General features: G+C 42.9%; 1 protein-coding gene across 2 annotated transcripts in view; it reads left to right on the forward strand.

The window, feature by feature from the left end:
• COL14A1 (collagen type XIV alpha 1 chain) overlaps nt 1-25,172 on the forward strand; it is a 417,802-nt gene that overhangs the window by 106,280 nt on the left and 286,350 nt on the right. For both annotated transcript variants that reach the window (XM_030218565.1, XM_030218573.1), the window contains exons 6-10: nt 5,711-5,866; nt 6,721-6,840; nt 8,746-8,910; nt 16,048-16,209; nt 21,553-21,704. In XM_030218565.1, coding sequence (XP_030074425.1) covers nt 5,711-5,866; nt 6,721-6,840; nt 8,746-8,910; nt 16,048-16,209; nt 21,553-21,704 — 755 coding nt within the window. The remainder of the gene's footprint in view (nt 1-5,710; nt 5,867-6,720; nt 6,841-8,745; nt 8,911-16,047; nt 16,210-21,552; nt 21,705-25,172) is intronic.

Raw genomic sequence — 25,172 nt, forward strand, 5'->3', positions numbered from 1 at the left:
TGGTGGTTGGGAGGCAGGGATAGTGCTGGGCAGACTTATTCGGTCTGTGCCAGAGCCGGTGGTGGGAGGCGGGGCTGGTGGTTGGGAGGCGGGGATAGTGCTGGGCAGACTTATACGGTCTGTGCCAGAGCCGGTGGTTGGGAGGCGGGGCTGGTGGTTGGGAGGCGGGGATAGTGCTGGGCAGACTTATACGGTCTGTGCCCTGAAGAGCACAGGTACAAATCAAAGTAGGGTATACACAAAAAGTAGCACATATGAGTTATCTTGTTGAGCAGACTGGATGGACCGTGCAGGTCTTTTTCTGCCGTCATCTACTATGTTACTATGTAATTAACAACCTACTGTACACCGCTTTGGGTGAATCTCTTCATAAAGGCAGTTAATAAATCCCAATAAATAAAATAAACTGAAAATGATTTTCATCATAGAATTTACTGGTGTGACATAATTTCCTCATTAAATGAAAGGCTTTCTTAACAAGAGAATTAATCTGAGGTTCAAGGGATAAGGTTTGATCAACCAACACTCCCAGTATTCTTATTATAGAACATAATGAATAGTCTTGTTTATATTTAATGATTTTTCTTGAGAAAATGTGTATTATCTATTTAACATAAGTTTTGTTTTTTCTTTGTTCAACTTTAAATGATATTGGAACATCCAATTGCTTATTATTTGCATACTATTTTGTATAATCGAAAATGCCCCTCGTAATGTGATAAATATAACTCGGTCTATTTGTAATGTTTACGGGCCCCTTTTTACCAAGCTGTGGCAAAAGGGGGCCTGTGCTAGCATCAGCACATGTTTTTCATGCTCGCTGAGGCCCCCTTGTACCGCAGTGGGTAAAAGGGAAGTTTCTCTTTCCTGCAGGAAATGATCATGCGGCAAGTAAAGCAATTGCTGCGCGGCCATTTTGGGGTGGAGCCCTTACATCCACCCATTGATGTGGCGGTAAGGGCTTCCGCACTAACCTGGCGGTAACCAAGCAGTGAACGGCACTGCTCAATTACCGCTGGGTACACTCTGGCGCTACAAAAAATATATACTTTTGTAGTGCTGGATATGACGGCATACTAGGTGTGGGAAGTACCACCGGGCTGTTGTGGTAGCCAGGCGGTACTTCCTGTTTAGCGAGCAGTAAGCCCGCATTGGACTTACCACTGCTTAGTAAAAGGGGCCCTAAATGTCTATTTTTCGCTTCATTCTTCAGCTCTCTTGGGTTCTTGCTTCATCTGTCTTGTGTATTTATCCTTATTTTCATCTCTATCTTCACCCTGTTAAGCTATCTTTAAATAAAATTAATGGAAAGAGTCCGCCTCCCTATGGGCCTCATTTTTGAAAGAGAAAAACATCTAAAAAGTGGCATTAAGCAGCAATTGGATGTTTTTCTCACAAAAACGTTCAAATCAGTATTTCTGAAATCTATTTTTTAGACATTTTTCTATGCTGTTCGCCTGCAGTGCATCTAAATCTCGAGATGGCGTGTCAGGGGCATGTTAAGGGCGGGATTTGGGCGTTCCTGGTCATTTTTCAGTCATAATGGAACAAAACAAAACTGTCCAGGACTAAAACTAAGATGTTTTGAGCTACACCTGTTTTAAAAACGAATAAGGCACAAAAAGGTGCCCTACATGACCACCCCTTACTCCCCCGTGGTCACTGACCCCCCTCCCAGCCCCCCCAAAAATGTGATTAAGAATATTACCAGTCTCTCTGTCAGCCTCAGATGTTATACTAAGGTACATTAGAGCAGCTTGCAGGTCCCTGGAGTAGTCTGATGTTGGGTGCAGTGCACTGTAGACAGGCAGACCCAGGCCCATACCTCCTCCTACCTGTTACACTTGTGGTGGAAACTGTAAGCCCTCCAAAACTCACCAGAAACCCACTGTACTCACATATAAGTGCACACTTCACCCATAAGGGTTATTGTAGTGGTATACAGTTAGGGGTAGTGGGTTTTGGGTGAGATTGCTCTTCTGGAATGTTTGCAGGACCAGTCTACTAAAAATGCTGGCCCCTCCTACATCCCAATGGCTTGAACTTTTTTTTTTTTGAAAATGGTCAAAAAACCCCACAAAACCCGACGCACAAAGCAGAAAACCTTGTTCAAAATGGTATTTTTGAAAAAAAAAGCTATACATTTTCCTTTTTTTTTGAAAATGACCTTTTTTCCTATTTGGAATTTGGATGTCGGACTTAGATGTCATATATGAATATAACTCTGGATTGTGTTCCTGCTTTACCAGGATACCTGAACTGTAAAATCTCACTTAAAAAAAAAAGCGTTCCATTTACTGCATAAGCTTTTGCACTTATTGCATGTTAAGTTTTGTAAATCAATATGCTGGGATTTCCATTACTGAAATCTGTAAAATCTCTTAAATTATCCAATTCTTACCCTATGAGGCAGCACTAATCTGGAACACTCCTCCTTTATCTATTAGGGGAACTACAGATTATCTGTGCTTTAGAAAACTATTGAAACCCAGGCCCATCCCCCCCCCCTAACGGTTACACTTGTGGTGGTAAATGTGAGCCCTTCAAAACCCACCAGAAACCCACTCTACCCACATGTAGGTGCCCCCCCTTCACCCCTTAGGGCTATGGTAGTGGTGTACAGTTGTGGGGGAGTGGGTTTTGGGGGGCTCAGCACACAAGGTAAGAGAGTTATGCACCTGGGAGCAATTTGTGAAGTCCACTGCAGTTCCCCCTAGGGTGCCCGGTTGGTGTCCTGGCATGTGAGGGGGACCAGTGCAGTACGAATGGTGGATCCTCCCATGTCCAAATGGCTTGGATTTGGTTGTTTCTGAGATGGGCATCCTCAGTTTCCATTATCGACAAAAATCAGGGATGACCATCTCTAAGGATGACCATCTCTAAGGTCGACCTAAATTTCCAGATTTGGGCGTCCCCGACTGTATTATCGAAATGAAAGATGGACGCCCATCTTGTTTTGATAATACAGGTTTCCCCGCTCCTTTGCTGGGACGTCCTCAGGAAAACTTGGGCGCCCCTTTCGATTATGCCCCTCCACATTACATCAGCCTCTAGGTATGCTGTGTTCTTCAAAATTTGAAAGCCCTTGACAGCAAGATACAGAACAGGGAAGAGAGTGATATTTTAATGTCCCTTTTATGTATATTTGCATAGCACTACATTCTAGGAGAAAGAACAGAAAAACCAACATTTTTTGCTGGCTCGGTTTTTGAACAGGTGTTTATTGTTCATTTGTGTTTATTCAAAAATAATTGTAGAAATGTTTTAGGCATTTTCTTTTTACATAACACTGTTAGTCTTTGATTCATTTTAATTTTTGTTCGTAGTGGACAGACACTGTGAACAAAATAGCTGCAGGTGCCTGGTAGCAGACTGTACCTTTGGTGCACTGTCTATTGTTTTACTCTTCTCTTTTGAGTGATGACGAGAACTTGGCTGGTAATGTGCAAGAATTCATGGAGGTACCGGATTGTTTGTCTGTCTGATGGTATCTGCTGGGGGTAAGGTCCCAGTTTTGTGTGTTAGAGCTGTTGTGGCTGATTCTGTGGATCCAGGAATATCATTACAGTGCCTAGTGCAATTTATACTAGTCCTTATCAATATTAATAAGCAACTTAGGATAAACTTGCATACTAAGTAGCTCATTACATTTTTCTGTATAAGGCATGAAAAAGGTGGTGGTGGTTGGTGGTGGTGGGGTGGGGTGCTTGTGTTAAGTAATGTAATCAGCACACTCTAAAGCTGCTATTAGACATAATGCACATCAGTCCATTAGCCCCTTGGACTTTGAACTAGCATGTGTTTTCTTTTTCAAAATGACCTCTGAAATTTATTTTACATTTGACTGGGATGAAATCACTCCATAAATTCACCACCAGCTTCAGTAACTATAAGAGAAGTGGGGTAAATTTTCAATAATGTGCCTAACTGTAAAGTTATGGAGATTATTTTGGCAGGCTTGTGTGATTTTTTGTACATGTAAATAACAGCCTGAACATATGTAAATGATTAAATAGATGTAAACTGCTATTTTAGATTTGTCGTGTGCAGATTTCAGGGGGCATGTGGACAGGGAAGAAAGCTCTGCATGCATTTTTAAATCTTCATCGGCAAATCTTCTCAGTTTACAGATATACCTGATTGAGGTGGATGAATATTTAATTTAATTCTGGTATTCATAATCTGCTTAACCATCAAGGTCAAGACAGAGAACAATCATACATTATAAGCAGGTACTTTCTCTGTCTTACAATCTTGTTTTTTCGTTCCTGAGGCAATGAAGAGTTAAGTAAACTTACCCAAGGTCACAAGGAGCTGCGATGGGAATTGAAACCATGATACTAAGATCAAAGCCCACAGCACTAACCATTAGGCCATTCCTTCACTCCAATTGACCCACTTATTCCTAAAACCTATTTTTGTATCATCTGATATGCTGAAAGTGTTACACCGTTTTCTACACTGGATGTTAAGGGAGTTAGCAAATCCAAGGGATATAAGCTTGTTGTAAATGTGCAGGACGTCAGACTCAGAAACAGAACGAAGGAAGAAGAGGACCTCGGCTGGCGGAGGTTGGGGTCCCCTGCCAGCAAAGGTAGGCAACGGCGGGGGAGGGTTGGCGGTAGGAGGGGGGTCGAGAGGGTCGTCGGCAGGGGGGGAGGGGTCAAAATTGTTGGTGGTGGTGGCGGCGGCGGCGGGGGGGGGGGTCGGCAATGGTGGAGGGGATGTCAGCAATGCTGGGGGGGGGGGTCATGCGGCACCAGGGAGGGCTAAAATGTGCCCCCTCCCCTCGGGCTCTGGACCCCCCTCCCGCCGAAGTCTGGCTTCGCCCCTGCCCAGATTTAATGTGGCAATTTGTAGGGCATTTGTTTCTGGGTCATAGTGTATGGTACCTGTTAGGAATTAACATGGGAGCACTTACTGCCTCCTTTTTAGGAGGTTCTAAGGACTCCTGTGTGGTTAGTGAACGCTAATCCTAACACACCAGCTGGATAACGTGTGAACGCCCACTCTCCACCTCCTCCTAATAATATTTTTAAAAAACAGCTAACACGTGGGTCACTGTTGTGTTAAGGTTTAGCACCCTTTAGTAAAAGTGCCCTAAAGTAAGGTAGTGCATATTTATCTAAGTGCCAAAAAATGCTGTTAATTTAAATTGTCATGTATCATGTTGGTCTGAAATAAAAATTCCAAAAGCAGCAGAAGAGTCATTATTTATTGTGTCTCTGTAACTTATTTAAGATTGTATGCTGAGAATCTAAAACAGCCCCTTTTTATGTGCTGTATTTACACTTTCATTTATGTTTATCTTTCCCATTTGAAATGGGGTTCTAGGCCACAGATTTCATCTTCTGAATATCTGAAATTAGAAAAAAACCTTACAACTGTGTTAATCAATGACATTTTCAAGGTACATCTGCACATCAGAGAATATCTATGCTTTTTATTATTAGCCTTGATTCTCTAATATTTTCATTGTCTTTACCTCACCATATTTTCTGTCTAGAAAACCTGCTCAGATCAACACTGTAGGGGATTTGTGTGCTGTTTGGAGCAGAACTGACTCCTTCTGCACATGAATAAATTCTCCCTTTGAAGGCCCTACATACAGCTGCCACTATATACGATGGGGCCTTTGGCAAATCAAACTGGTAGTCTTGTTCATATTTAAAGACCTGTTCTAAGTGTTTTGTTTCACTCTGGTTCTCAGGAGATCAATTCACTTGCAAGACGCCAGCAATCGCTGACATTGTCATCCTGGTAGATGGTTCCTGGAGCATCGGCAGGTTCAATTTCAAACTTGTTCGGCTCTTCCTGGAAAACCTGGTGGCTGCTTTTAATGTGGGCGCTGTGAAAACAAGAATAGGTAGGCCTCGGTGTCTTACAAGGATCTTATTTTGCAATGTTTTATTTACAGCTGTCTTTATTAACAATCTTATTATTTTCTTGTATCTTAAAAATGGATATTTAAGAGTTTTACTTGCTAGTTTTGGCCATAACTGACTGAATAGGTATTTTTTAATCTACTTTAAGAAAATGATTTAGACCATTCAAAGAGCCTGTTGAGTGAAACCAACAGATTTCACAGGGTGCACATTTCACTGTTTAATGCAACTCTGTCTAACACTAGTATTAAATGGTGAAATTATATTTATTGTAATATACCTTCTGTTTAGACAACAAATTTTTCTGACTGTGGGGTCCTTTTACTAAGGTGCGCTCAAAAGTGGCCTACGCTAGTGGAGGCGAGTGTTTTGGATGCGCACAGATCCATTTTTCAGCTCACCTGTAAAAAATGCCCATGGGGGGGGGGGGGGCGAAAATGGACGTGCGGCAAAATGAAAATGGTCATGCATCCATTTTGGGTCTGAGACCTTACCACCACCCATTCACTTAGCGGTAAGGTCTCACACATTAACTGGGCGGTAATGGTCTACATGCGTTTAAATGTCAATTACCGCCCGCATGCCGTAAAATAAAAATATTTTCTGGCACGAGTAGTGGACACACGAAAAACAAAATGAAATTACCACCCAGGCCACACGGTAGCTGGGCGGTAATTCCAAATTGATGTGCATTGGGCGCATGTAGGCGCCTACATGGCTTAGTAAAGGGACCCTGTGACACATGTAGGAAATCGAAATGATGAGTTTTGGACTAATAATGTAACCTAACTGTTACTTGTACGTTATGCTTAACCCATTATTATTTGGTTACCAGGTCTTGCACAGTACAGTGGTGACCCCCGGATAGAGTGGCAACTGAACACCTATGGCACAAAAGATGCTGTGCTAGAAGCAGTCCGAAATCTTCCATACAAAGGTGGAAACACGTTAACAGGTACCTTTCCTAAGACATATGCTGTGGAGCCCTTAACATGCTAGAAGAACATTTAGCTGACGGCATAAGGAACTGCTTCTATTCTCATGTGCGGATCCTTTCTGAGACTATTGTTTTAAGGCCACTGGTTACAGTACATGATGTAACAGGACCAATGAAACTGCAAAGTAACTACTCTTTGATGCAGAAATGGTTTTAAAATTTAAAACATATGGGGCTCATTCTTCAAAGATCAGCAATGGTGTTATTTTTCGTGACTTCTGAACCAATGTAAATGCAGTGCGGAGATTACCACACAGCATGCAACAAACCCCTACCAATCGCCTTCCAGTTCCCAGCCCAGTGCTCTAACCATTAGGTTACTCCTCCACTCACTCCATTCAATAAACCAGCTCCAAACTGTTTCACATATTTTATTACCTTTTCACTGATCTAACACTTTTACTGTGGATATGCCAGTTTTTCCATGAACTCTGTGGTCATCTTCTTTTGTGTCATATCTCAGGTGAGTACGTAATGGTTCAAGGCTCAAGAAAAGCTATAAAGGAAAGAGCAGACCGTAGATAATGAGAAAGACGAAAGGGGGTGGTATGCAAAGGAGTATAGGAAGTTTGAACGTAAGACAATGAGATGGGGAGAAACCTAAGAATGTGGGAGACAGGGTTATCACGTCAAGAATGGGAAAACTGTTCTGACTGTAGTGCTCTGTGTTGGTGAAAGAGAAGAAGGATTGAAAAAGGGAGAATGAACTCTAGTAGAGTCAAGAAAGAATGGATAAAGCATTCTGGTTTTGGCAGGAGGTTTCAGTTGGTAGAGAAAGCAATAGCAGTACCAGGATAATTTCCAGCTACACTTGGCTCTGTCCCCTGGACTTTCCCAAGCATTGTCCTAATTTGTCCGGATAGGTATCTGGATGCTTATGGTCAAGGCTTTTTTTTGAGGGGGTACTTGGGGGTACTGAGTACTGGCACCTTTTCCATTGTCTGCTAAAATTGACCCTAGGTTTTAATGAAAGAGCTCTGGCTCTACCACAAATTCTGCCTTGTCATAGATTCTGTGACTGATTGCAGGCAGCCGGGTTATTGCAGGTGGGTCCCTCAGTGATCACCCCACCCCTGAAGGGTGGCCTAGCATTTGAGTATCGGCAGCTTTTTTGCTAGAAAAAATGCACTGCTTATGGTGTCTGCTTCAAACCTGGATATTTAGCGCCGGTATTTGAGTACAGGTTGATGCTGATTATCCAGGTAGAACTTTAAATGCTGACCACAGAGTTTAGATATCAGGGATATGCTTTGTACAGAAATTCAAGAAAAAAACCATCCCCAGTGCAATTGTCTGAGGATGCAATGGAAAAATGCATTTGAGTTTTACCATTAGGTTTCCATCCTTAGGGGCCCTTTTTACCAAACGGTGGTAAAAGGTGGCGTCAGTGTGTGGGATCACCGCCTGCTGAGGCCTTTTACTGCTGCCGGTCAAAGTTTTTTTTTTTAAAGGGACAGTAAATGGTCATGTTGTAATTAAAAAATTGCTGCATGGCCATTTACTGCAGCCCTTACCGTCCACTCCCTGCCCATCGGTGCTAGAAAATAGAAAATATTTTCTAGTGCTGGAAATGATGCGCAACAGGCCCGAAACTACTTCCAGGCTGCTGGGCGAGCCTGGCAGTAGGGCCAATTTCCTGCATGCAAACCTAACGGTAACCCTACCGCCGGGTGATAAAAGAGCCCCTTAGTATGTAGCTGGTTTTGATGACTAATCACATCTTCTCAATTAAGATAACTTAGTGCATTAGTTACTTTTATGTGTTAAGATAAAATAAATTTAAAAAATGACTAGATAGAATATTATTTCGCTATTGTTATTAGTTCAAAGTGATATGCTCTAAACAAATTTGCATTTTTATAGGTCTGGCTTTAACATATATTTTGGAAAACAGTTTTAAGTCTGAAGCTGGTGCAAGAGCTGGAATACCAAAAATTGGCATTCTAATCACTGATGGAAAATCCCAAGATGATGTGATTCCACCTGCCAAAAGTTTACGTGATGCTGGCATTGAGCTGTTTGCCATTGGTATGTATCCCAAAGATTAAAGCTACTACTACTACTACTACTTAACATTTCTAGAGCGCTACTAGGGTTAAGCAGCGCTGTACAGTTTAACAAAGAAGGACAGTCCCTGCTCAAAGGAGCTTACAATCTAAAGGACGAAATCACAAGTTGGGGTAGTCTAGATTTCCTCAATGGAGGTATAATGGTTATGTGCCGAAGGCGACATTGAAGAGGTGGGCTTTGAGTAAGGATTTGAAGATGGGCGGGAGGGGGCTTGACATATGGGCTCAGGGAGTTTATTCCAAGCATAGGGTGAGGCAAGGCAGAAAGGGCGGAGCCTGGAGTTGGCAGTGGTGGAGAAGGGTACTGAGAGGAGGGATTTGACCTGTGAGCGGAGGTTTCGGGTAGGAACATAAGGGGAGATGAGGGTAGAGAGGTAATGAGGGGCTGCAGATTGAGTGCATTTGTAGGTAAGTAGGAGAAGCTTGAACTGTATGCGGTACCTGATCGGAAGCCAGTGAAGTGACTTGAGGAGAGGGGTGATATGGGCATATCGGTCCTGACGGAAGATATGACGTGCAGCAGAGTTCTGAATGGATTGAAGGGGGGATAGACGGCTAAGTGGGAGGCCAGTGAGGAGTAGGTTGCAGAAGTCAAGGCGAGAGGTAATGAGAGAGTGGACGAGTGTTCGGGTGGTGTGCTCCGAGAGGAAAGGGCGAATTTTGCTGATGTTATAGAGAAAGAAGCAACAGGTCTTGGCTATCTGCTGGATATGCGCAGAGAAGGAGAGGGAGGAGTCGAAGATGACTCCGAGGTTGCGGGCAGATGAGACGGGGATGATGAGGGTGTTATCAACTGAGATAGAGAGTGGAGGGAGAGGAGAAGTGGGTTTGGGTGGAAAGACAAGAAGCTCGGTCTTGGCCATGTTCAGTTTCAGGTGGCGGGTTGGACATCCAGGCAGCAATGTCGGATAAGCAGGCCGATACTTTGGCCTGGGTTTCCACAGTGATGTCTGGTGTGGAGAGATAAAGCTGGGTGTCGTCAGCATAAAGATGATATTGGAAACCATGAGATGAGATCAGCGAGCCCAGGGAGGAGATGTAGATTGAAAAGAGAAGAGGTCCAAGGACAGATCCCTGAGGAACTCCAACAGAGAGCGGGATGGGGGTGGAGGAAGATCCATGAGAATGTACTCTGAAGGTACGGTGGGAGAAATAAGAGGAGAACCAGGAGAGGACAGAGCCCTGGAACCTAAATGAGGACAGTGTGGCAAGAAGTAAATTGTGGTTGACAGTGTCAAAAGTGGCGGATAGGTAGAGGAGGATGAGAATGGAGTATTGACCTTTGGATTTGGCAAGAAACAGGTCATTACAGACTTTAGATAGTGCCATTTCTGTTGAGTGTAGAGGGCGAAAGCTGGATTGAAGCGGATCGAGGATGGCATGAGAGGAGAGAAAATCAAGGTAATGGCTGTGAACGGCGCGTTCAAGTATCTTGGAGAGGAAGGGCAGGAGGGAAATGGGGCGGTAATTGGAGGGACAGGTAGGGTCAAGTGAAGGTTTTTTGAGGAGTGATGTGACTACAGCATGCTTGAAGGTGTCAGGGACAGTTGCAGTGGAGAGAGAGAGGTTGAGGATATGACAGATGGGGGGGGTGACAGTAGGGGAGATGGTGTTAAGTAGGCTGGTGGGGATGGGGTCAGAAGAACAGATGGTGCATTTCGAGGAGGAGAGAAGGTGGGCGGTTTCCTCCTCTGTGATATCAGGGAAAGAGGAGAAGGAGGCCTGGGTTGGTTGGTTGAGGGAGTGGGTTAAAGGGTGAAGGGGAGGAGGAGGCTTGATGGTGAATTCGAGGTTGATCTTCTGCACCTTGTCGCGGAAGTAGCCAGTGATTGAGGAGAGATTGAGGGGGGGGGAGTGGAGGGCACTTTGAGGAGGGAGTTAAGGGTGGCGAAGAGACGACGAGGGTTAGAGCTGAGAGAATTAGTCAATTGGGTATAATAGTCCTGTTTGACAAGGAATAGGGAGGCCTGGAAAGAGGATAGCATGATATTATAATGAATGAAATCGGTATGGGTGCGAGATTTCCTCCAGAGGCGTTCAGACGATCAGGCGCAGGAGCGAAGGTATCGGATGCAAGGGGTCAGACAGGGCTGGGGATTAGTGCGCCTTGTGGGACGGGAGATGGATGGTGCAAGGGTGTCCACAGCAGAGGAGAGAGTGGCATTGTAAGTGGAGACAGCCTTGTCGACAGACTCGGAGGACATGATGGAAGGGAGGAGATTAGAGATTCTAGAGGATAGTGTGGGAGGGTTGACAGCCTGGAGATTCCTGGAAGTAGTGGTTAGTGTTGGGCGGGACTGAGGGGGAGGGTGATGAAGTGTGAAGGTGATCAGGTGATGGTTAGAGAGAGGAAGCTCTCACATAGCAGCACATAATGTCAGTGAAAGTGCAGTATTTCAAAGGCTGGTAATTGTTTCAGTTTTTTTTCTCCCTGAATGCTAGTGAGATGTGATCTGCTGGCCAAAAAATGTAAACCAAGAATTTTGGAGATCAAATCCTGCCACAAACTGTATGTGGTAATAGGAAAGTCACAGTTCAAAGAGGCAATGACGAGAACTGTAGGAATCCTAGGATACATATACAGGAAGGCAGGATTAACCTTGGGTGGATCCTAGGCAAACAGGTGTGTTGAGCCCTATATTGTAATAAGAATTTGTTTTAAAACTCTCACAAAGAGCACCTGTGTGGTTCTGATGGCAGAGAAGAACTGGCAGAGATAGAATTAGCAGGTAGGAAGTTTTGCTCATGATTCTGTCTGCCGACTGGCACTGGGGTTGGGGCAGATAAACAAATTTCTGTGGACAGTAGAGCTCCTGCTCCCTTCTTCCCTCACCCGTCTTACAGCCATCAGGCGACTTACCAGGGAGTCATTATTAGCACATTTGAAAGGGCCCCTCCTAAGCATTTGAGCACTAGGCACGTGCCTGGTTTGCCTATGCCTTAATCCTACCCTGGATATAATGGAAGAGGTAAAGCCTGAATTAAAGATGAGGTGGTAATGCCATGGTACATATCATCAATGAGACCTTATTTGGAATATTGTGACCAGTTTTTGAGGTCATACTGCCAAAAGGTTACAGGTAGAGAAAATCCAGAGAAGGGTTATCAGTATGGTGGAGAATTTGCACTAAAAGCCTTATGAAATATAACTTGAGAACTTAAAGGTGTATTCATTGGAGGAGAGGAAAGGACAGAGGAGCGTTCTCTGATAGAGACTTTTAAATACCTTATGATGACAGCTTTCAACAGTGTGCAAATCTGTAAAGCATGTCAGTATTTTTTTATCCATAGACTTTACATTAGTTTTCAAAATGAAACATTTCCCTATGGAAACAAATTTGGGAAGAGTTTTCACACCAAACTGTCTCTATTTGTCTGGATACTTTTCCCATTTAAATTATTGGGCTTAATTTACCACCGTCCGTTTTGAAAACAGTCACCCAAGATGGTATATAGCAAGAATAAATTGAACATAGGCAATAGACAATTACAGCAGTGATTAGACAGAGGTCTAGAAAATCCTGAGTGGTGTAGAATGGGTAAAAGTGAATCAGTTTTTTACTCTTTTAAAAAGTACAGAGTCTAGGGGACACTCGATGAAGTTACTTGGTAATACTTTTTAAATGAATAGGAGGAAATATTTTTTCACTTAATGAATAGTTAAGCTCTGGAACTTTTTGCCAGAGGATGTGGTAACAGCAGTTAGCATATCTGGTTTTAAAAAAGGCTTGGACAAGTTCTTGAAGGAAAAGTCCAGAGTTTACTATTGAGGCCACTGCTTGCCCTGGAATCGGTACCATGGAATGTTACTACTATTTGGGTTTCTGCCAGGTACTTGTGACCTGGATTGGCCACTGTTGGACACAGGATACTGGGCTAAATGAACCATTGGTCTGACCCAGTATGGCTATTCTTATGTTCTTATCAAAATAATTCAAACAACAGTATATACTGTGGTTACATGCTACTTAAATTGTCATCACAACATAAGAATGTAACATGCAGTAAAACATCTTAATAGACAGCATGGAGTATAAACAAAGGTGAACAGAGAGATAGGACAGATACTTTTTAAATCCATAATTATGTGCATAAGTCTGCGCCCCACCAATGTTTCTTCTAAGCTTTGCAGGAGACGGAGTCCTCCACATACATTCCTGCCAACAGGGACGGTGCCTGAAAATTGTGAATTATTTATTTATTTATTTATTGCATTTGTATCCCACCTTATCCCACCTCTTTGCAGGCTCAAAGTGGCTTACAATACATCATGAGTAGTGGAAGAATATTAGTGAATAAACATTTGGTATTACAAAGTCTTGGTCAGCATGATGATGATTAAACAAAGTTATAGTATACAATAGTAGATAATTGAGAAACAGCTCTAAACATAGATGGGCGAGTTGTGCATATTCACATTGGTTGATCTTTGTGGTATGCTTTATTAAAGAGATGGGTCTTCAGTGATATTTCAATCATGAGGTGCAGACAGGTTCTGCAGGACTCCCAGGGGGCTTGCCTGTCCCTTGTGATTGAAATCACAATTCTTAGGCACCGCCCTGATGGCAGAAACACGCACGGAGGACTCTTGTACAGTTTAGTATGAACTTTGCTTCCCACCCAGTCATACTTCCAGGAATGCACTCCCCACCCCCGATGCATGCAATGAAGCTATCCTGCTCATTCTATAATAGGGTGTCTAAACTTAAGCATCTCATGGGCTCGTATATTTATAAAATACTGGCATTCATGCAGGTAAGTGCACACTTACAGGTGTAAATGGAAGCAGCACACCTAAGTGTTGTTCTATAATTGCATACTGCAATAGTAGCGCTATAGAGTTGATAAGTAATGCATATAACTCAACTCAGAGTGCTCTTGATAGAAAAGTGCTGCATGCTGATTTTTTCCTGCACCCAAATTTGAGCACCATTTACTAAATCTGGGCCTAAACCATTATAGTGTGCCAATTAGTGCTCATTATTGCTTGTTAAGTGCTCTTATCAGCGCTCATTATCTTGTTAAGTTATGGCATGGATCTCTAGGCACGGTATATAAGCACATAAGTTCATAAGTATTGCCATACTGGAACAGACCGAAGGTCCATCAAACCCAGCATCCTGTTTCCAACAGTGGCCAATCCAGGTCACAAGTACCTGGCAAGATCCCAAAACAGTACAATACATTTTATGCTGCTTATAAGCAATGGATTTCCCCCAAGTCAATTTTAATAATTGTCTATGGATTTTTTGTTTAGGAAGCCATCCAAACCTTTTTTAACCCTGCTGAGCTAACCCTGGTAAACACTGACAAGCTATCTCCCGCTGAATATTCAAGGATAGCTAGTTTAGTACTATTTAACCAGCCAGGAGCCATGCCTGGTCGGTTAAATAGCGCTATATATCAGGTGGATGGATTTCATAGACATTGATATACTGCAACTGATTTTAAACTTTTTAATAAAGGATTTGAAAGATAGTTTTTAAACAATAAAATACCTCTGGTTTAATTGTTGTGGTTAGAGTGTGCTTAACTGGATACTTGGAGTTATTCTTAGCTCCATATCCACAAGAGTTCTCTTTTTTTGAGTTTGCCCACGCGATCTATAGAATGGTGTATGTTTTATTCTGATTAAAATAACAATGCCTCCTACTCAGTGCAGAATCTAGTCACAAGGAATGGAAATCTAAGCAGCCAATACCCAAGAAAGGTATTTATTTAGATATTTGCCTTTATATGTGTTTACAGCTAAGAAGCTAAGCCACTAATGATCAGATTTAAGAGTTGCCAGTTGGTTGTGACTCACCTCACTTCCTGTCATGCCCAAAGTCACCATTAGGGAAGAGGGTGTCAAATTCCAGTCTTCAAGGACAACTAACCAGCACTGAGCTCATAGTGGCCAGTGTTAATATCAAGTTTGTTTGTAAATTGTCCTTCCACTATTTAAGGGGGAACTTACATAAGTACATAAGTGTTGCCATACTGGGACAGACCAAAGGTCCATCAAGCCCAGCATCCTGTTTCCAACAGTGGCCAATCCAGGTCACAAATACTTGGCAAGATCCCAAAAAAGTACAAAACATTTTATACTGTTTATCCCAGAAATAGTGGATTTTCCCCAAGTCCATTTAATAATGGTGTATAGACTTTTCCTTTAGGAAGCTGTCCAAACCTTTTTTAAACTCCGCTAAGCTAACCACCTTTACCACATTCTCTGGTAACGAATTCCAGAGTTTAATTGCACGTTGAGTGAAAAAACGGTTTCTCTGATTCGTTTTAAATTTACTACATTGTAGCTTCATCGCATGCCCCCTAGTCCTAGTATTTTGGAAAGCCTAAATAGATGCTTCACTTCTACCCGTTCAACTCCATTCATTATTTTATAGACCTCTATCATATCTCCCCTCATCCGCCTTTTCTCCAAGCTGAAGAGCCCTAGCAGCTTTAGCCTTTCCTCATAGGGAAGTCGTCCCATCCCCTTTATCAAAGGGGACTGTTGTTAAGATGGGTTATTTTACAAGTTGTGCTATTTTAGCACATGGCCTCATTGAATAAAATGAAACCCTGTGCTAAAATAACCCATCTTAATGGCAGCCCACATGCAAATGTCCCCTTTTAATGTGATATAAAAAATTATCAAAACATGCAGTCAAAACTAAAAGTTGCAAAATATAAGAAACCATCCAAAATCAATAACCACTGTATGCAATCACATATCTTGACTATTCATAGTAGCTACTCTGAAAAAGTACATTTCTATTGTCCTGGAGACTGTAATCTCATACTTCTGGATTAGGTACTCCTTCAAAAAAGCAGTCCCGAAGTAGAAGCCAGATCTCCTGGTGGCTATTTTCTTAGATCCTTACTATGGCTGGGTTTCCTGGTTTTTCTATCTTATAAATATGAAAGACCTAGCAAAATAATGTTTTGATTCTCTTCCTTCTAGCAAACATGTCAGCAACAGGACATACTGCCCTTTCCCCTCTTGATTTTCTTATACGTTCTTTAAAATGATCCCTTTGAATTGACTTCATGTTTGCATATACATTAGATAATTCATGTGAATAACTCATGGTTATTTTCTGTCACATGCCAGGTGTGAAAAATGCTGATGAGAATGAGCTGAAGGCAATAGCCTCAGAACCCCACAGCACACATGTCTATAATGTTGCTGATTTTAACATCATGCACACCATTGTGGAAGGTCTTACCATGACTCTGTGTACTAGAGTTGAAGAACAAGTGAAAGAAATTCAAGGTAAATGAGATGTCCTACTGTCTTCTAGTTGCTGAAACAATAATACATCTTTAAAGACCTCATATTTAAATGCCTCTGTGGTGTTAACACACAGGAGACAGGCCTTTTTCAATTGAAAGGGGAGCTCTGGAAGAGGGGTTGGGAAGAAATAGTGTGTGTAAGCCTGTAAGTTGTATTGGATATTTTACTGTCTTAAATATGTCTGAAGTGTATTTCTTCTGTTTGGCCAGCAGATGGTGAATGTTTATGCTTAAAGCTGTTACAGAGGACTGAGGGGGTCTTTTACTAAAGCTTAGCTCGAGTTATCTGCAGCAGGGCCCATTTTATTCCTATGGGCCCTGCTGCAGATATCTCGAGCTGAGCTTTAACTTCTCTTTCTTTTATTTGGCACAAAGATAATAGAAAGTGCCTTGCAGTGATATAATCAGTTTCTATTTGAAACTTGACGGTTCTGGGCTGTCATTGGACTGGAGTTTTGAAATTACCCAGCAGTGGCTGGCTGTTGCTTCAGTTTCAGCCTGGGAAAAGAGACAGAGTGCTCTTTCCTGAAGCCCTGTAAAAAAACAGTTATATTTGATAACTGGTGAACTGCTATATATGTCCTGATTGCCCCAGGTACTTTCTAGGAAGTATGCAAATGTTTAGTTAGTTTTCTAATTGATCCATTTTCAGTTACTTGTTACTGTTTGCTATTTGCATATGTTTTTTATTTGTCCACTGTTCCAAGTTCTGAGAATAAACATATTTGTTTGTTCGTTCTGCCCGTCTGGACTGATAAAGAATCCTGGTGGTAGGTATTTTTCTGTCCCTGAAGGGCTCACAATTTAGGGAGTCCATTTACAAAACCTCCTAATGTGGGCTTAGGGGTGAATTCTATAAATGTACATAAGTACATAAGTACATAAGTAATGCCATACTGGGAAAAGACCAAGGGTCCATCGAGCCCAGCATCCTGTCCACGACAGCGGCCAATCCAGGCCAAGGGCACCTGGCAAGCTTCCCAAACGTACAAACATTCTATACATGTTACTCCTGGAATTTTGGATTTTTCCAAGTCAGTTTAGTAGCGGTTTATGGACTTGTCCTTTAGGAAACCGTCCAACCCCTTTTTAAACTCTGCTAAGCTAACCGCCTTCACCACTTTCTCCGGCAACGAATTCCAGAGTTTAATTACACGTTGGGTGAAGAAAAATTTTCTCCGATTTGTTTTAAATTTACTACACTGTAGTTTCATCGCATGCCCCCTAGTCCTAGTATTTTTGTAAAGCGTGAACAGAAGCTTCACATCCACCTGTTCCACTCCACTCATTATTTTATATACCTCTATCATGTCTCCCCTCAGCCGTCTCTTCTCCAAGCTGTATAGCCCTAGCCTCCTTAGTCTTTCTTCATAGGGAAGTCGTCCCATCCCCGCTATCATTTTAGTCGCCCTTCGCTGCACCTTTTCCAATTCTACTATATCTTTCTTGAGATGCGGCGACCAGAATTGAACACAATACTCAAGGTGCGGTCGCACCATGGAGCGATACAACGGCATTATAACATCCTCACACCTGTTTTCCATACCTTTCCTAATAATACCCAGCATTCTATTCGCTTTCTTAGCCGCAGCAGCACACTGAGCAGAAGGTTTCAGTGTGTTATCGACGACGACACCCAGATCCCTTTCTTGGTCCTTAACTCCTAACGTGGAACCTTGCATGACGTAGCTATAATTCGGGTTTTTTTTTCCCACATGCATCACCTTGCACTTGCTCACATTAAACATCATCTGCCATTTAGCCGCCCAGTCTCCCAGTCTCGTAAGGTCCTCTTGTAATTTTTCACAATCCTGTCGTGATTTAACGACTTTGAATAACTTTGTGTCATCAGCAAATTTAATTACCTCGCTAGTTACTCCCATCTCTAAATCATTTATAAATATATTAAAAAGCAGCGGTCCTAGCATGGACCCCTGAGGAACCCCACTAACTACCCTTCTCCATTGTGAATACTGCCCATTTAACCCCACTCTCTGTTTCCTATCCTTCAACCAGTTTTTAATCCACAATAGGACATTTCCTCCTATCCCATGACCCTCCAATTTCCTCTGTAGCCTTTCATGAGGTACCTTGTCAAACGCCTTTTGAAAATCCAGATACACAATATCAACCGACTCCCCTTTGTCCACATGTTTGTTCACTCCTTCAAAGAATTGAAGTAAATTGGTCAGGCAAGATTTCCCCACACAAAAGCCATGCTGACTTGGTCTCAGTAATCCATGTCCTTGGATGTGCTCTGTAATTTTGTTTTTAATAATAGCCTCTACCATTTTCCCAGGCACCGACGTCAGACTCACCGGTCTATAATTTCCCGGATCTCCCCTGGAGCCTTTTTTAAAAATGGGCGTTACATTGGCCACCCTCCAATCTTCCGGTACCACGCTCGATTTTAAGGATAAGTTGCATATCACTAGCAGTAGCTCCGCAAGCTCGTTTTTCAGTTCTATCAGTACTCAAGGATGAATACCATCCGGTCCAGGAGATTTGCTACTCTTCAGTTTGCCGAACTGCCCCATTACGTCCTCCAGGTTTACCGTGAAGTCAGTAAGTTTCTCCGACTCGTCCGCTTGAAATACCATTTCCGACACCGGTATCCCACCCAAATCTTCCTCGGTGAAGACTGAAGCAAAGAATTCATTCAGTCTCTCCGCTACGTCTTTGTCTTCCTTGATCGCCCCTTTTACCCCTCGGTCATCCAGCGGTCCAACCGATTCTTTTGCCGGCTTCCTGCTTTTAATATACCGAAAAAATTTTTTACTATGTTTTTTTGCCTCTAATGCTATCTTTTTTTCATACTCCCTCTTGGCCTTCTTAATCTGCGCCTTGCATTTGCTTTGACACTCCTTATGCTGTTTCTTGTTATTTTCAGATGGTTCCTTCTTCCATTTTCTGAAGGCGTTTCTTTTAGCCCTAATAGCTTCCTTCACCTCACTTTTCAACCAGGCCGGGTGTCTTTTGGACTTCCGTCTTTCTTTTCTAATTTGCGGAATATGTATGGCCTGGGCCTCCAGGATGGTATTTTTGAACAGCGTCCACGCCTGTTGTACAGTTTTTACTCTCTCAGTTGCCCCCCTAAGTTTTTTTTTTACCGTTCTTCTCATTTTATCATAGTCTCCTTTTTTAAAGTTAAACGCTAACGTATTTGACTTTCTGTGTACAGTTACTTCAAGGTCGATGTCAAAACTGATCATATTATGGTCACTGTTATCAAGCGGCCCCAGTACCATAACGTCCCTCACCAGATCATGCGCTCCACTAAGGACCAAGTCTAGAATTTTTCCTTCTCTCGTCGACTCCTGCACCAGTTGCTCCATAAAGCTGTCCTTGATTTCATCAAGGAATTGTATCTCTGTAGCGTGTCCCGATGTTACATTTACCCAGTCTATATTTGGATAATTGAAGTCACCCATTATTATCACATTGCCCATTTTGTTCGCGTCTCTGATTTCTTTTATCATTTCTGTGTCTACCTGCTCATCCTGGCGAGGCGGACGGTAGTACACTCCTATCACCATTTTTTTCCCTTTTATACATGGAATTTCAACCCACAGTGATTCAAAGGTGTGATTTGTGTCCTGCTGAATTTGTAATCTATCTGAGTCAAGGCTCTCGTTAATATACAATGCTACCCCTCCACCAGTCCGGTCTACCCTATCATTACGATATACTTTGTACCCCGGTATGACAGTGTCCCACTGGTTATCCTCCTTCCACCAGGTCTCAGTAATGCCTATTATATCCAATTTTTCATTTAGTGCAATATATTCCAACTCTCCCATCTTATTTCTTAGACTCCTAGCATTTGCATATAGACATTTCAGAGTATGTTTGTTGTTCTTATTTGCATGATATAAATGGTGCTGAAAAAATCAACACTGAAAAAAACACTATTCTATAAGCCACTCAAAGTTAGGCACAGTTTATAGAATAATGTTTATGTCCAGGGATCGTGTCTAACTTTAGGAACAACCATTTGCACCAACTGAAACGTGGTTCAAATATCCCCTTTATTCTATAACAATGTGTGTAAGAGCATGGATCCCGCACCTAAATTTACATATGTAAAGTTCAATTAAATCTAATTAGTGCCAATAATTGCTAAAAAGCCAATTATTGGTGCTAATTAGCTTGTTATTCAATTAAATTGTGCATATAAGTTTTGGCGACTGTTATAGAATTAGGGGGTTAGTATGCCAAAAAAGGCTTACTGCAGAACATGTTAAAGCATCCTGTGGTAATTTGCTTGTGTGCACTAATTGAATGTTAGTTATTTATTTTTATATTTAATATTTTTTGGAGGGGTGTGGCACGGACAGAAAATGGGCATGGCAGAGTTCTCCAGCTAGAGCATTTACATTAAGCATGACTTGGTTAGGACTATTCATTTATAGCTAGGGTTCTATGCCGCCTTCCTGTGTGGTTTTCCTATCTTTTACTTGTGGTTTCTACCATGTGAATCTAAGTGGGGCTGTCTTTTCCCCTTCTGTTTCTTTGTGCTTGTGTGTAGGGTCTTTTGACCCCTTGTTTGTGGCTCTGTTTAGTGCAGTGTGTGTGCACTGCTTGAGTAGTACTTGCTCAAGAGATTCCGTTCTGTTTCTTTTCCCTTCCCTCTGGTATGATTCGGTTCCAGTTCAGCCCGTATGCTTGGACTCTACGAGTGGGTTCCGGTTCGGCCGTGAGGCCCGTCTGAGTGGTCTATCTCCCTTTTCTGGTGGTGCTTGTTGCTTGTCTTGAGTGTGCGGTCTATTTGCCATGTCTGGTATCCTGTATGTATTCAGTTCCTGGTTCGCCTCTGCTCGGCGCCTCCCCAGAGGACTTGTCTGTTGGAGCCTGGCTGCAGCCCAAGTGCTTACCATCCCGGGTTCCGTGACAGTACTAAATCTGTTAGCGCACCTTAGTAAAAGGACCTCTGAGTGAAATAACTCTTTTTTCTTTTAGTAAAAGGACCTCTCAGCTCCTTAATTGGCTCTTTCTGGTAATCCAGTATAATAAAATCCAGCATATAAATGTAGGCAGGGCAATTCTATAACTAGGTGCATGCAGTTATGAGCACCTTGCACACGTGAGTGCCAAGAAACTTGACATTTGCACCTGTAAGGGCTCTGTGTGCTATTTCATAATGCCATCAAAGTATGGCATATGCTTTGCTGCTAGTTGGTATTCTACACGAGATCACTTACATACATAAATTATTAGAATACTGCCATTAACAGGTGTTCCTGAAGCCTTCTAAATGCCATATTAAATTCAATCAGGTTCCAAAAAATGAGTGAACTTTATTTTGGTTTGCTTTGAATTTCAGGAGCAGCTCGTGCCATTGTGGGAGCTCCAAAAAATTTGGTGACATCTGAACTAACAGCCAGGGGATTTCGCATTAGTTGGAATCATGCACCAGGAAAAGTGGAGAAGTACAGAGTTGTGTTTTACCCGACCAGAGGAGGACAACCGGAAGAGGTATTTAATATCACTTCTAACCATAAAACAAAAATTAAAACAAACCAGGAGCTGGCTAGTGTCAACTGGCTTCTATCAAAATATCATAGACATCATATTTCATGTGATATTAAGCTGTAAATTCATATGTGGCAGTATCCCTCTCACTCTGTAACTTGGCATCTAAACGTAAGCACCATTTGCATGCTCAAATTATAGAATACATGAACTTATAATGGTGCTAGGTCTGTGCTCAGTGCAATTCTGTAAATGGTACACATAACTTGTGTATCCCAAGTTTTGCCACTAGCTCAGTTCTATCCTCTGACCCAGGTCCCTTTATTCAGCCCAAGTTTATTCTGCACTCCAGGATCCCCCAGTACTCCCAAGGGGTCTGATGTGGGTACAAGCAACCAAAGATCTTGTGCTCCCCAGTACAATCTCCCTTATTATTTTTCCAAACTCCACCCCTGATGTCACTCACCACAGGGACCTACTTTATCTCTGCAACTTCTCTGCCAACCCCTCCCTTGGGCAAGCCTCCCAACCTCTCTCTCCAGCCCACTGGCAGGGACCTCCCTCCCCTCAGAGCCTTTGGAGACTTCTGTGCACTTTTAGGAATCCCCAATCCCAGGGCAAGCAGTGGCTTCTCCATGTCCATTTCATTAACATACTATTGACTTTACCACCAGGAACTTGTCCAAATTTTTTTAAACCCAGATACGCTAACCACTGTTACACATCCTCCGGCAACATGTTCCAGTGCTTAACTATTCTTTGAGTGAAAAAAATATTTCTTCCTATTTGTTTTAAAAGTTTTTCCATGTAACTTCAGTGAGTGTCCCCTGGCCTTTGTACTTAAAAATCAATTCGTTTTTACCCATTCTACACCACTCAGGATTTAGTAGACCTCAATCATACCCCCCTCAGCTGCAGTGTACACAGTGGAGGAGCAGGGGTGAGACCATATTAATGCATGTAACTTACAGAATACTGTAAGTTATTTGCTAAAGTGGTGAAATTAGGTGTCTGCATTTATGCCTGCTATTGATATGGCTCCTGGTCAGTTAAATAGCATTTAGCTAGCTAACCACTAATATTCAATTTATTATTATTAGCATTTGTATAGCGCTACTAGACGCATGCAGCGTTGAACACCTGACATAAAGAGAGACAGTCCCTGCTCAAAAGAGCTTACAATCTAAATAATACAGACAGACTGGACAGTTACGGGTGGGGGAAGTAAAGGTGAGAAGGAAGGAAGGGACAAGGGGGAGGGCAATTGAGTAGTGGCTAGGAGCCAAAAGCAGCAGTGAAAAGGTGGGTTTTCAGCATAGATTTGAAAACAGGTACAGATGAAGCTAGACGTATAGGTCCAGGAAGTCTATTCCAGGCATAAGGTGCCGCAAGAGAAAAGGAACAAAGCCTGGAGTTAGCAGTGGAGGAGAAGGGGGACGACAAGAGAGATTTATCCAGTGAGCGGAGTTCACGGGGAGGAATGTAGGGAGAGATGAGAGTGGAGAGGTAATGGGGGGCTGCAGAATGGATGCATTTAAAGGTCAGTATGAGAAGTTTAAACTGTATGCGGAAGTGGACAGGGAGCCGCTTATTTCCACTGAATATTTGCAGTTAGCATATACTGCCAGATTCTATAGCACGCCTAGAGATCCATTCCGAAATCTAAGAGTATTCCATAACAACATGCATAACTTAATTGGCTAGCAAGCTAATCAGTGTTGTTAACAGCACTTAACAAGCAATAATGAGCACTAATTGACAATAATTAGAATTTATGTACATAACTCACTTACATGTATTCTGTAATGAACTGCGCTTAAATTCTAAATCGCGCAGTTCAAAAGGGGCATGGTTATAGGCAGGAAAATGGATGTTTTGTGGGTGTTCCCAAATTTATGCACGCTTTTATAGAATATGACTCAGTCTGCATCAGGGGCGTAGCCAGACTTCGGTGGGAGGGGGGTCCAGAGTCCGAGGTGAGGGGGCACATTTTAGTCCCCCCCAGGCGCTGCCACCCCCCCCCACGCCATTGCTGACCCCCCGGCGCCATCACCACCACCAACTTTGACCCCCCCCTGCCGACGACCCTCTCAGGGGACCCCAACCCCCGCTAGCCAAGGTCCTGTTCTTCCGGTGCAAAGCTTCGTTCTGTTTCTGTGAGTCTGACATCCTGCACGTGTACGTGCAGGACGTCAGACTCACAGAAACAGAACGAAGCCTTGCACCGAAAGAAGAGGACCTCGGCTGGTGGGGGTTGGGGTCCCACGCCAGCAAAGTTAGGTGATGGCGGCTGCAGGGGAGGGTTGGCGGCGGGAGGGGGGATCGAGAGGGTCATTGGCAGGGGGTCCAGGGCCAAATCTACGGGGGCCCAGGCCCCCGTGGCCCCACGTAGCTACGCCACTGGTCTGCATAAATCTATGTGCAGAGATTTATGCCACATTTTCAATGATGTAAATGGATGTGTATAGTTTTAGGCACTGGAACATCAATTAAGCATGTTCTATATTCTGCTCCTAAATCTTATAGAATACGTTTAGGTGAAAATTATTTCCACGCAGATTTTCTAGGCGCCATATATAGAATCACCCTCATAGTGGCTAATCGGCTATATTATGCGATATGGTTAGCTATCTGCGAATATTCAAGCGCTGGCCGGCTAAGTTAGTGGCCAAATTGGACCGCCTAAATAGCAGCCCTTTGGCTGCTATAAACCTAATTGGCCAGTGCTGAATATTCACTTAGGGGTTCTTTTACTAAGGTGTGCTGAAAAATGGTTTTTGCTAGCGTAGGCACGTGCATTAGATGTGCACAGGTCCATTTTTCAGCGCGCCTGCAAAAAAAGGCCTTTTTTGCTGAAAATGGACGTGCGGCAAAATAAAAATTGGTGCCCATCCATTTTGGGCCTGAGACCTTACTGCCACCCATTCACTTAGCGGTAAGGTCTCACGCGTTAACTGGGTGGTAATCATCAGCTTGTGTAGAATGACGATTACTGCTCGGTTAGCGACGTATGTTGGAAAATAAAATGCATGTAGCGGACACATGAAAAAAAAAATGAAATTACCGCCCAGGCCATGCGGTAGCCGGGTATTAGTTCCAAATAGACACGCGTTGGACGCATGCAGGCACCTTCAAGGCTTAGTAAAAGGACCTCTAAGCCGGTTAAGTTTGAACTGGCCAAAAATCCCCATATATTCAATGCCAATCACTGGAAATGGCCCAGCATTGAATATCCAGGGTAAGCTCTGATCACAGCACTTATGCGGGCTGCCTCCCGTGGTCTGAATATTGGGCCCTGTGTGCTTTGAAAATAAGCACCATGGTGTGTCAAATATGATATAGGATTAATAAGAAAGATCGCTGTAGACAATGTGCACCCAGTGATGCTATGATTTGTGTGTTCATGGCAATTTGTGAATTTGTATTTGTGGTTTGAGAAGACCTATTATATATCAAATTTTATATGCAGGA

Source organism: Microcaecilia unicolor, chromosome 1, assembly GCF_901765095.1.
Source record: "Microcaecilia unicolor chromosome 1, aMicUni1.1, whole genome shotgun sequence".
Classification (NCBI taxonomy): Eukaryota; Metazoa; Chordata; class Amphibia; order Gymnophiona; family Siphonopidae; genus Microcaecilia; species Microcaecilia unicolor.